This window comes from Muscardinus avellanarius (assembly GCF_963383645.1).
Source record: "Muscardinus avellanarius genome assembly, chromosome: 11".
Taxonomy (NCBI): domain Eukaryota; kingdom Metazoa; phylum Chordata; class Mammalia; order Rodentia; family Gliridae; genus Muscardinus; species Muscardinus avellanarius.
The window spans coordinates 9,038,060-9,050,707 of record NC_137797.1 but is presented as its reverse complement, the minus strand read 5'-3'; the positions used below and the strand labels follow the sequence as shown (position 1 = coordinate 9,050,707).

General features: G+C 43.4%; 1 protein-coding gene across 1 annotated transcript in view; it reads left to right on the top strand.

The window, feature by feature from the left end:
• Nucleotides 1-12,648, top strand: part of TNRC6B (trinucleotide repeat containing adaptor 6B) — a gene marked incomplete at both ends in the record, with an annotated part of 214,269 nt that overhangs the window by 141,852 nt on the left and 59,769 nt on the right. Inside the window, 2 exons of the mRNA XM_080706231.1 lie at nucleotides 2,104-2,125; nucleotides 10,088-10,429. Coding sequence (XP_080562357.1) covers nucleotides 2,104-2,125; nucleotides 10,088-10,429 — 364 coding nt within the window. The remainder of the gene's footprint in view (nucleotides 1-2,103; nucleotides 2,126-10,087; nucleotides 10,430-12,648) is intronic.

The following is a 12,648-nucleotide window of genomic DNA, read 5'->3' as shown; positions in this document are numbered from 1 at the left end:
AGACCCGGTTTCAAAATAAAAAATAAAATGTAGTTGGGAGTGTAGCTCAGAAGTAGATTGTCCCTGGGTTCAGTCCCCAGTCCAAAAAAATAAAGAAATAAATAAATAAAGATGGTTTTAGCAAAGCACTCTCTATTTGTCTAAAATTCACATTTTTCTTTTCTTTTTTTTTTCTTTTCTCTTTTATACTAGAGACTGTACCCCTCTGCCTGAGCTATAGCCAAAGTTTTTTTTTTTTTTTTTTTTTTTTTTGTGGTACTGGGGTTCCTGGAAGCTCTTCTACCTCTGGCTACACTCCCAGACCTATTTTATACTTTTTTATTTTGGGGAACAGGGTCTCTTAAGCCAGTGCGGCTGGCTTTGAACCTGCACAATCCTCCTGTTTCCGCCTCCCAAGCACAGGGATTACAAGTGTGTGCCACCACGCCCGGCTTAGCCAAAGCTTTTAAAATTAATTTTATTTCTTTATTTTTGTATTACATTTTTGTGTGTGTGGATTAAACTTGGGGTATTTCACCTCTGAGCCACACTCCCACCCCCCACACCCCTTTTTTGTGGTACTGGAGATTAAACCCAGAGGCATGCTACCTCTGAGCTACATTCCGAGCCCTATTTTAGTTTTATTTTGGAACAGGGTTTTGCTAGGTTGAGAGTCTTACTATTTGCAGAGGCTGCGCTTGAACTTATGATGCTCCTATTTCAAGCCTTCCAAGTACTGGGTTTACAAAGGTGGGCCACCACACCTGGCTCCCTCAGCCCTTTTACTTTTCTTTTTTTAAAAAATTAATTAGTTAATTAATTATTGGTGGTACTGGGGTTCCTGGAAGCTCTTCTACCTGTGGGCTACACTCCCAGACCTATTTTATACTTTTTTATTTTGGGGAACAGGATCTCTTAAGCCAGCGAGGCTGGCTTCGAACCTGCGCGATCCTCCTGTCTCCACCTCCCAAGCGCAGGGATTACAAGCATGCACCACCATGCCCGGCTTTACTTTTCTTTTGAAATAGAATCTCCCTAGGTTGCTAAGCATCTTGTTAAATTGCTGAAGCAAGACCTTCCTCCTGTCTCAGCCTTCCAAGTACTAGGATTATAGGTACATGCCACCATACCTGGCACATTTGATTTTTAAACAGGGCCTTTTCAAGTTGCTGAGGCTGTCCTTCAACTTTTGATCCTCCTGTTTTAGCTGCCAAGCCCTGGGATTACGGGCATGTGCCACCATCCCTGGTACATATTTCAATTTATTGCTATACTTTATGCTATTTTATGTGAACTTTGATAATATTTATTGAGCATTGGCCCAGGGTATCTGATTTAAACCTTGTTACATCCTTTTGCAGTGAGATACTATTATTATCCCCACTCAGCAGGTAAATGGGGAACTGAACTGACACAGCCAGGAAATGGCAAGGCTTGGTTCTGAATCCTGCATTCTTACTATGATTTCTGATGCCTCTCAGGATAGATCCCTGAGGTTTTGCTTTTTAGATTTGAGATAAAAAGTATTTTAGTCCATCCTCATAGGGGAATCTGTCTGTCTGTCTCTCTCTCTCTCTTGCCACATTCATTTGATTTTTCTCTAATCCTAGCAATGACAATGGCAATGAACATTCTTAGTCGATGGACTATATTATATCATTTAATAAGAATGAAGTGTCTTGAAAAAATTTTAAAAAATTTTTAGTTCTTCCCAGTGCTGGTCATGTAAGCTATAGCTGGACATATGACTATAGTCTCTAGAAGGATATGTGAATTGACTACCAGCTTTTTTTTCTGGACTTTTTTTTTTTTGGTGGTACTGGGGGTGGAACCCAGAGGCTTTCTACCTCCGGGCTATACTCCCAGACCTTTTTTATATTATATTTGGAAACAGGGTCTCACTAAGTAGCTGAGGCTGGCTTCGAACCTGTGCGATCCTCCTGTCTCAGCCTCCCAAGCGCGGGGATTACAAGTGTGCGCCACCACGCCCGGCTTCTTTTTCTGGATTTTTAACTGTGCCTGTGGACAAATTAAGTTATTTGACTTATCAGAAATAAAGTAGTCTTATGATAGAGTACTGAATTAAGAAGCAATCTCATTTAATTATGTCTGTTTATGTTTCAGGTCACGGAACAAAAAACCAAAGGTAAGATATTTTTCCCCCATTTTTAACTCATTAGAACCTTTAGTGTTTAGATATCATACTGCTCTTGACTCAGCCTTTAATCCACTGAAAAGATAATAGGTGGAGAATAATTAAGATTCAGTTGATACTGCATTGCTACAGTCACTGGAGAGCAGTAATCATGAATTAAAGGTACTTATACGGTGTGTTTTGGCCTTAGTGAGTATATGTGTGCATGTTAATGTTATTTTTGATGGCACTGGGGATTGAACCCAGAAATAATCTATGACAGAGCTACATCCCCAGCCCTTTTTATTTTTATTCTTATTTTGAGATGGGGTCTTGTTAAATTACTCAGACTGGCCTTGATCTTGTGATCCTCCTGCTTCAGGCTCCCAAGAATTTGGGATTATAGCTCTGTGCCACTGAGCCCAGCTCACCTTAAATTTTGTAGGATTTAGCAAATATTTTGTTTTAAAAGTATGTGAGTTATGATTTTGAACTGAACTTTTTCCATACTCTGTAGAACAGTAACCCACAACAACAGCTCTTAATTCCAAATGGGAACTGAAGAGGGAAGTTAACCACCTTGATCCATGCCATGAATTGGATCTAAAAATGGATGTCATGTCTATAATCTCCACATTACATTCTCAGAGCCTGGGGTATGCATTGTTAAAAGATAATACATTTCTAAGCTGGGCCTGGTGGCGCACGCTTGTAATCCCAGAGCTTGGGAGGCTGAGACAGGAGGATCACACAGCTTCGAAGCCAGCCTCAGCTACTTAGTGAGGCTCTCGCAACTTAGTGAGACCCTGTTTCCAAATAAAATATAAAATAGGTCTAGGAGTGTAGCCCAAAAGTAGAAAAGCCCCTGATTTCCACCCCCAGTACCACATACACACACACACACACACACACACACACACACACACCAAAAAAAAAAAAAAAGATAATACATTTCTAGCTGGGTTGCGCACCTTTGTAATCCCAGTACTTGAGAGGCTGAGACAGGAGGATCATGGGTTCGAGGTCAGCCTCAGATACTTAATGAGGCCCCCTGCAACTTCATGAGACCCTGTTTCAAAATAAAGAATAAAATAGTGCTGGAGCTATCACTTAGAGGTCGAATGCCCCTGGATTCAATCCCTAGTTTATCCCCCCCACACACACACAAACACACACATATACACACTATATTGAGAGTAGATCAACTCTGAAAATAGTGTGATATCTTGCACTTAGAAGCAGGTGACTCTCATCCTAATGGTCTATGTAATTTTTGGTTCTCTATTTCCTGATTGTTTTGATTATACAGTTTTGTATGGTGAGGGTTACATTTGTGGTGAGTTCTCCTTGAGACTGAAAGACTTCATTCTTTGAGATAGCTCTTATTGTTGCCCGCCTGAATCTGTAGTTCTTGATTAATCAGGTATGTATGCATAGAGTCATATGCATAGAATTGTGAAAATATAAGCCAGGAATGGTGGCACATGCATAATCCCAGTACTTGGAAGGCTGAGGCTGGAGATCACAGGTTCAAAGCCAGTCTCAACAACTTAGCAAGGCCCTCAGCAACTTAGACTCTAATTTACAATAAAAAATAAAATGGGGCTGGAGGTGTAGCTCGGAGGTAGAATGTCACTGGGTTCAGTCCCCAGTACCCCCCCCCAAAAAAAAAAAAAAAAAAAAACAAGCCCAGGCTGGTGCCAGGTCTGCACAGTCCTAGGCCATGGTCCTTGCAGATGTTGTTTGAGAAGCTCTGCAGGTGGCCTCAGTACAGGAGAAACCACCACCCTTGGACAGAGGAAATCAGGTGTGACTGATAAATTTGGGGAGGAGAAGGGTGATGGGGAGATCGTGGCTTGATAGTTGGTTTCTTCACTTTTTTCTCTTATTTTTTATTTATTTATTTTTTTGTACTGGGGCTGGAACCCAGGGGCATTCTACCTCTGAGCTACACCCCAATTGTTTTTTTTAATTCCAACTCTTAGATTTCTTAGCAAGTGCAATGCAATTCACATTCCCAGGTTTTTTTGTTTTGTTTTTTGTTTGTTTGTTTGTTTTGTTTTGTTTTGTGGTACTGGGGTTGGAACCCAGAGGCTTTTCTACCTCTGGACTATACTCCCAGACCTATTTTATACTTTATTTGGAAACAGGATCTTACTAAGTTGCTGAGAGCCTCACTAAGTAGCTGAGGCTGGCTTCAAACCTGTGCGATCCTCCTGTCCCAGCCTCCCAAGCGCGGGGATCACAAGGCGTGCACCACCACGCCCGGCCTCAAGGCATTTCAAAGAAGACTGTACCTGGGACTTTATAGTGAGTTAGAAAATGAACAGAGTAACCACTATTAACAATAATTACCGTGATTGGTTAGAGAGGATAGTGTTCTTCTCTTACAAATTCAGCCAGTTCCCAGCCCAAAGTAGGTTTTCTTTTGGAAGTTTCTTTGTAAATTATTTGATTGAAATATTAATTATACTTTACTGTAGAAATAGTGTTTGTAGTGGTATAGTATTAATTAATATTTTCTAAACCCGCATAATGTTTAGGAAAGGACTTATATTTGTTGGACTCTTTGATGGTTTATGAGGACACCACGTGGGAAAATTGGTTTTCTTGGATAATCTAGGCTCTGTGGTTGTTGTAACATGGTGATTGGGTTCCTATGCCTAGCCACAAGTGTAACCCTCGTGAAGCCACATTGTAGTTATGCTAGAGAAGCAAGCTGCTCTGTGTCATCAGTGGCATTTCTGTTAGAAAACTGAAAGTCCTTTAGGCATTTTTTCTCAAATAGAGAATGGGGTTTTGTTTTGTATCAGGCCTGTTCACAAACACATTCTTTCCTCTGCCCAAATCTTTTTTTTTTTTTTTTTTTTTGGTGGTACTAGGGATGGAACCTAGGGGCCTTCTACCTCTGGGCTACACTCTCAGACCTATTTTACATTTTATTTGAAAACAGGGTCTCGCTATTAATTAATTTTGTTGATGAGGATTGAATCCAGGACCTTGCACATACTCAGTCTATGCTATTGCCATTAAGGAATACTCAGCCTTGTGTTTTTTGAGACAAGGTCTTATGTCAGCCAGGCTGGCCTCTAACTCAGAATCCTTCTGCTTCAGCCTCCTGAATTGCTGGGACTGCAGGCACGTGCCACTGCACCTAGCTTGCTTTTGTGGGGGTGTGGTTCTCAAGATTGGACCCAGGGCCATTCTACTTCTGAGCTATACACTCAGTGCTTTTTATTCTTTATTTTGAAATAAGTTCTCACTAAGTTACCATGTGCTGGCCTCAAACCTTAATTACCCCAGTCTCAGCCTCCCAAGTTCTATAATCTTAGGCATGCACCACCTGGCTCCCAGCTTCCAGCTGTCATTCTGTAGCTATGATTAAGAGGATGGTCCAAAGCAAGGGCTGGCAGCTATGGTCCATGGGCCAAATCTAACTCTTGCCTGCTTTTGTATTGCCTGTGAGCTTAAAATGTTCTTTATATTTTTCAGTCTTGGGGGAAAAAGAATACTATCTCATGACATGTGAAAATGTTATAAAATTCACATTTTACTGTTCATAGTTTTATTGGGACACAGCTGTACTGTCTGTTCACACATTTGTCTTTGTCTGCCTTTACCCTGCAAGGGCAGCGTTGAATTGTTACAACAAAGACTTTATGACCAGTAAAGCCTAAATATTTACTGTCTGGCCCTTCATAGAAAATTTCCTGACACCTGATACCGTGAAATCCAGGAGGGAAGAGAGGAAGAACTGAAGAGCTAGTTGGAGCAGGTCTCACAAGAAACTAAGAGGGAGGGAATGGCCTGTAGAATCAGAAACTGCAAACAGGTTGAAGACACAAAGGTCCAAATGCTGTTACACACAGTGAAGACTACTAGTGACTTGAGGGAGTGGTCGGTGCAGAAGCCAGCATGGGGTGCTTGAGGAGCGAGCGGGCAGTCAAGAAGGGCCCTGGGGCTTGGAGTAGACAGCTAGGCGCTGAGATTTTAATTGTCAGCCCCAAATAAGATATTTTCTAGGCTTCGTTTATATTATAACTACTACTTTAAAAGCATTTCTAGATTTTTTTTGGGGGGGCAGTACTAGGGATGGAACCCAGAGGCACTCTACCTCTGAACTATATCACCATCCCTTTTTTTTTTTTTTTTTTTTTTTTTTTTGGTGGCACTAGGGTTCCTGGAAGCCCTTCTACCTCTGGGCTACACTCCCAGACCTATTTTTTTTTTTTTTTTTTTTTTTGGAAACAGGGTCTCTTAAGCCAGCGAGGCTGGCTCCGAACCACCAAGATCCTACTGTCTGCTTCCCAAGCACGGGGATTACAAGCGTGCGCCACCACACCCGGCTACCATCCCTATTTTTATTCTTTGTTTTGAAATAAGGTCTCACTAAGTTGCAGAGGGCCTCATTAAATAGCTAAGGCTGGCAGCGAACCTGCAATCCTCCTGTCTCAGCCTCCCAAGTCCTGGAATTATAAGTGTGCTCCACCATGCCTAGCTTAGAATTTTTTTTTTTCTTGTGGTACTGGGGATGGAACCCAGAGGCCTTCTACCTCCAGGCTACAGCCCCAACCTATTTTATATTTTTTATTTGGAAACAGGGTCTCTTAAGCCAGCATAGCTAGCTGGCTTCAAACCAGCGCGATCCTCCTGTCTTCGTCTCCTAAGCACAGGGATTACAAGCGTGTGCCACCACGCCCAGCCTAATACATCTTGAAGTTTGAATGACGGATCCCCTAGGACTGCACCACATTGGCAGGGAAGTGGTTAAGACATGTTTTTTTTTTTTAATTTATTTATCTTTTTTTCAGGTCTGGGGGTAGAACCCAGGGGCATTTGACCTCCAAGCTACACCCCTGCCCTATTTTTTATTCTTTATTTTGAAACCGGGTCTCACTGAGTTGCGGAAGGCCTCACTAAGTAGCTGAAGCTGTCTGTGAACCACCATCCTCCTGTCTCAGCCTCCCGAATGCTGGGATTACAAGCGTGCGCCACCACGCCCGGCTCTGTTCCCATTTTGAATGGCTTTATCATTTACAGTGCAGTCTGTCTCTGATGTGATGGCATGAACATGCCCCAAGGATCTCGTACAAGGAATCTTGCTCAGTATATGATTTTTTTTTTTGGTTGAAACGGAGCTGCTGTTGTTATAACATTAGTCAAACTGATGTGTAGCCCTTAGTCATTTTAGGCTGCTCTATCTTTGTTTTATTCTTCAGGAAAAGGATTTAAGGCATATATTTGGTCTGGTTAACTTAAAGTGAAGATTTTAGCCCTTTTATAGAGTTGCAACCTCACAGAAGTATAGCTCCTTCCATCCTAAAAACAGTTGAGAGAATCTCTGCAGTCTTTGTTAGCTTCCTGCTTATACTCGTAATAAGAGAAAAGGGGATCAGTAATTTCATATGGAATCTATCAGAAACATAAAAAGGAGTCATTAGATAAGTCATTTACTCATTCATTTATCAGTATTTTTCTAATATATTAATAATATATTGATAATATATTAATATTAGACAATGATTTCTTTTGGGGGAGGGTGTTGGGGATTAAACCCAGGGGCATTCTACCTCTGTGCTTGCTACACCCTCACCCTCACCTTTTTACTTCTTTTTTTTTTTTTTTTTTTTGCGGGTCTGGAGATAGAACCCAGGGGCATTTGACCTCCAAGCTACACCCCCTGCCCTATTTTTCATTCTTTATTTTGAAACAGGGTCTCACTAAGTTGCAGAGGGCCTCACCAAGTAGTAGCTGAGGCTGTCTGTGAACCGCAATCCTCCGGTCTCAGCCTCCCGAATGCTGGGATTACAAGTGTGCGCCACCACGCCCGGCTGCCTTTTTACTTTTGAAACAGGGTCTTACTAAGTTGCTGAGGGTCTCACTAAATTGCTGAGGTTGGCCTCAAACCTGCAATCCTCCCGTCTCAGCCACTTAAGTACTGGGATTATGGATCCCGTTATCCCTTACCATAACCCCTAGCATTACCTTGTAACTGACGAAAGGTAGACATAGGGATTGCCTGGAACTTACTTCAAGCATCTGCTCTTTTCTCCTGTCACTCACAGTATTTGCTAACGTTCAGTAATGGACTAGATTGGGCCTCTGATTTCTGATGATGTGTCTCTCCTCATAAAAGAGCCAGTTAAATGGCAACATGCTGGGCCAGCAACTTGGCCACTAAAGCTGGCCCCAGCATGACTGGGTGGCAGGGATTGGGGCCTCAGATTATTTCTGGCGACTGTGTCTATAATACTGACAGCTGTTTGCCCAGCAGACTTCTGGGAAAGGGTGGTGGTCTTTTGCTAAGGGAAAGAGGAAGGTGTATACCTAACCGAACCCGTGTGTGTCCTGGTGAGGAGCCAGTAGGTGTGGCATGCAGCATCTTGGTTGATTTGCAGGTTCCCGTGCTGTTTGCCATTTAAAAATTAAAGCCCGGCGTGGTGGCACACATTTGTAATTCCAGTACTTGGGAGGCTGAGACAGGAGGATCACAGGTTCACAGCTAGCCTCAGCAACTTAGCAAGGCTTTTTAGCAATGTAGTAAGACCCTGTTCCCAAGTAAAAATAAAATAGGGCTGGGGTGTCACCCAGAGGTAAAAGGCCCGTAGGTTCTATCTTTAGCACCACCAAAATCAATCAATCACAAAAGTATCTACATTTTCAAGTTTTTCTATTTATTAAAGAGGAGGGGGAGAAACATATTGTTTTTGTACAGCAGTTTAAGGATTTATGATGTTTCTAATACTTAATACAGAAGGCCAAGCAAGTCTTTGAGACTTGCTATAGAACCAAAGCCAGGTCTAGCTTGTGATTTGTCTAGGTCTTAGGTTCCTTATTAGATTCTACACTGTGCCAGGCCCTAAAGAAAATGAATGAGCTGGGCACGGTGATGCACATCTGTAACCCTCGTACTTGGGAGGCTGAGGCAGAAGGCTCCCAAATTCAAGACCAGGATCAGCTACTTAGTGAGACCCTGTTTCCGAATAAAAAATAAAATAGAGCTGGGGGTATAGCTCAGAGGTAGAATGTCTCTGGGTTTAATTCCCAGTAACTCCCCCCCTAAAAAAAAAAAAAAAAAGAAGAATGATAGTGCCTGCCCTTGAGGGACTAATGGCAAGTAAGAAAGAGTGGTCTGTTCATGGACAGTCACAATATAAATTCAGTGACAGACAAAAATGGTCTGTTTTTTTAGGAGCCTGCTTAGTTTACTTTATTCAGGAAAGGTTCACAAGGGTCAGTGTTTTTTTTGTTTGTTTTGGTGGTATTGGGGATTGAATCCAGAGTTCCCACATGTTAGGCAAGCACTCTACTACTGAGCTATATATCCTTAGCCCTTTTTATTTTATTTTTTTTGGGGGAGGGTCTGGGGATGGAACCCAGAGGCATTCGGCCTCCAAAGTATACCCCTTGCCCTATTTTGTATTCTTTAGTTTGAAACAGGGTCTCACTAAGCTGCAGAGGGCCTCACTAAGTAGCTGAGGCTGTCCACAAACCGCGATCCTCAGTCTCAGCCCTTTTTATTTTTAACTTTGAGGCAAAGTATCCCTAAGTTGCACAGGCTCACCTGGAACTTGAGATCTTCCTGCCTCAGCCTCGAATAGCTGGGATGACAGGAATGCGCCACCTTGCTCAGCATAAAAGTCAGTCTTTAAGAATATGAACAAAGGAGTGTGAATCTTAACTCTGACCAAGTACTTTGTCATGGACATTTATACCTGCCGGCCAACACTTCAGGAAATTAATTCGCTGTGTATTAGTAGAGGGAGTGATGGTGGCTTCACTATACCCCCCTTAATAATGGAATGCAGTTCCATGACCATGACATTGCTGTCTTTGAATCCTCATCACCGCCACTCACCACCTGAGCAGAGTGGAAGAGTCATCTCACTAGAATTGGTTTCATGTAAACTTTCTTAAAAAGTCTTTAGAAAAATGTACTTGATTTCAAAGACAGTGTCCCAATCTCTCTTTCAGTGCCCGAAGTGACGAAACCAAGTTTAAGCCAACCAGCGGCCGCCAGCCCAATTGGCAGCTCTCCATCGCCACCAGTCAATGGTGGCAACAATGCCAAAAGGGTGGCAGTGCCGAACGGACAACCGCCAAGCGCCGCCCGCTACATGCCTCGGGAGGTGCCGCCGCGATTCCGTTGCCAGCAGGACCACAAAGTGTTACTAAAACGTGGGCAGCCCCCTCCACCGTCCTGCATGCTCATCGGGGGTGGGGCAGGGCCTCCTCCCTGCACAGCACCTGGAGCAAACCCAAACAACGCACAAGTGACAGGAACGCTGCTGCAGAGCGAGAGTGGGACCGCGCCAGGTGAGGCCGCCTGCGCTGAGCCGTGCGCGCAGCCTCGGGAGAGCGCGGGGCTCGCGTTGCCCGCTGTAAAGGAGACTAAGTTAGGTAGACGGGGGAGAGTGTCAGACGATGGCAGAGGCTCGCTTCCAGTCTAGAAGCGCGTGAGCAGCTCTTGGATGTGGGTTTGGTGCCTGGCCGGGGCCGTCTCCATTGTTGCTGCTCGTCACTCCTCTGGGCCTTGTTTCCCTCTCAGACCCGAGCATGGTAACCTTGAGCCTCTGTAGTTCCTTAAGCATGTGTTCAGGGAATAACGGGACGTGGGGTTTGCATGGAGGTTTGTTCTAGATCCTCAGTGTCATGTTTCATGCTTCCAGAAAACCAGGACTAGAGAGAGAAATATACCATTCCGTAGTTGTTTGCTAGGTTGTTTTTTGTTGTTGTTTTTGCAGTACTGGAGATGAAACCCAGGGGTTTTCTACCTCTAAGCTACACCCCCAGCCCTATTTTTCATTCTTTATTTTGAAACAGAGTCTCACTGAGTTGCAAAAGGCCTTACTAATAGCTGAGGCTGTCCACAAACTACAATCCTTCTCTTTCAACTTCCCAAATGCTGGGATTGCGAGCGTGCGCCACCATGCCTGGCTAGATTTTTTTTTTCTTCTTCTTTTTCTTTTTGGTGGTACTGGGGTTCCTGGAAACCCTTCTACCTCCGGGCTGCACTCCCAGACCTATTTTTATACTTTTTTATTTGGAAACAGGGTCTCTTAAGCCAGCGCGGGTGACTTAGAACCAGTACGATCCTCCTGTCTCCACCTCCTAAGCGCGGGGATTACAAGCGTGCGCCACCACGCCTGGCTTTTTTTTTTTTTTTAAAGGGCTCTGAATTTTGAACTTCGTTAAGATCTTTCACTGAAGGATCCTACTAGCTTTGAGAGTCTCCAATAGATGGATACTAAGTCAACCAATAGCAAAGAACTTTCAGTTTTCTCTCTTTTTAAAGCCTATTAATAGATTCCAACCTATCTCTTAGTACGTCTTGTGAGGTTATTTTTTGGAGCTTGCATGCCATCCGTACATCAGCAAGGCCAGTGTATTCATGACTGTCACCAATCGAGTGCTGGAGTTTGGAGTTTGAGCAGAGAATTGCCTAAAAATTTCTGTCATGACTTGTGTGCAGAGTAAGCCTGGGAAAACCTAGTATCAACATAGGCTTAATGAAGAAGGAAGCCCCTACCTGTGAGGCATGCCTGTAGCAGCTGTTAAACCAAACCTAAGGCAGACAAGGAAAGGCCTCATGGCCCTTCCATCCACCCCATCTCCAGCTGCAAAGGAAGCCTGTGCAGGGTACGGTCCTGCTGTGTTTTTCAGCCTGTTGTAGCCAGGGCTGACAGATGGGTCCCTGTGAGTCAGAGACGCTTGTTTACACTTAAAATTCTAAATCTTGAGGATTTGGGGTTCTGTGCCTCTTCATTTTTTTTTTTTAATTTTTAATTTTTTTTTTTTTTTTTTCGGGTCTGGGGATGGAACCCAGGGCCATTTGACCTCCGAGCTACACCCCCGTGTCCTATTTTTTATTCTTTATCTTGAAACAGGGCCTCACTAAGTAGCTCATCCTCCGGTCTCAGCTTCTCAAATACTGGGATTACAAGCCTGCGCCACCACTCCCGGCTGCCTCTTCATTTTTATATAGCTCTATGTATACTTTATCAACTTCATAATGATAAAGCTATGTGCTTAAAGTATCTAAAATAAGTTGAGAAGAAATTTTCTCATTGAATATACCATTTTCCCCCACCAAATATGCTCAATTCTGCTAAAATATGCTGAGCTGGATCAGTTTATTGAGTCAAATTCCTGGGGGGTTGAGCTATCTACTTCACACTCTGGTGCCCCAGCATCCAGCTCAGTCTTCATTGCTCAGTAGTGGCTACTGAGCAGGCCTCTGTGTGGAACTGGCACATTAGCAAGATAGCCTCTCCAGCAAAGAGGTGCCGCCTGGAGGAGACAGGTGAACACAGTCCTACGGCACAGGGACAGTGACTCTAGATAAGGAAAGGTTATTTTCAGTTGATGAGCTCAAAAATAGCTTCATTGAAGAAATGGCACTTGGACTGGGCCCAGAAAGATGAGTCAATTTCATTGTGACAATTCAGGAATAAAAAAACAGTAGGTGCCAGCATGGATTGGTGCCAGGGTGAGAAGGCACAATTTTGTACACTGTGGACATCTACATAGAAAGT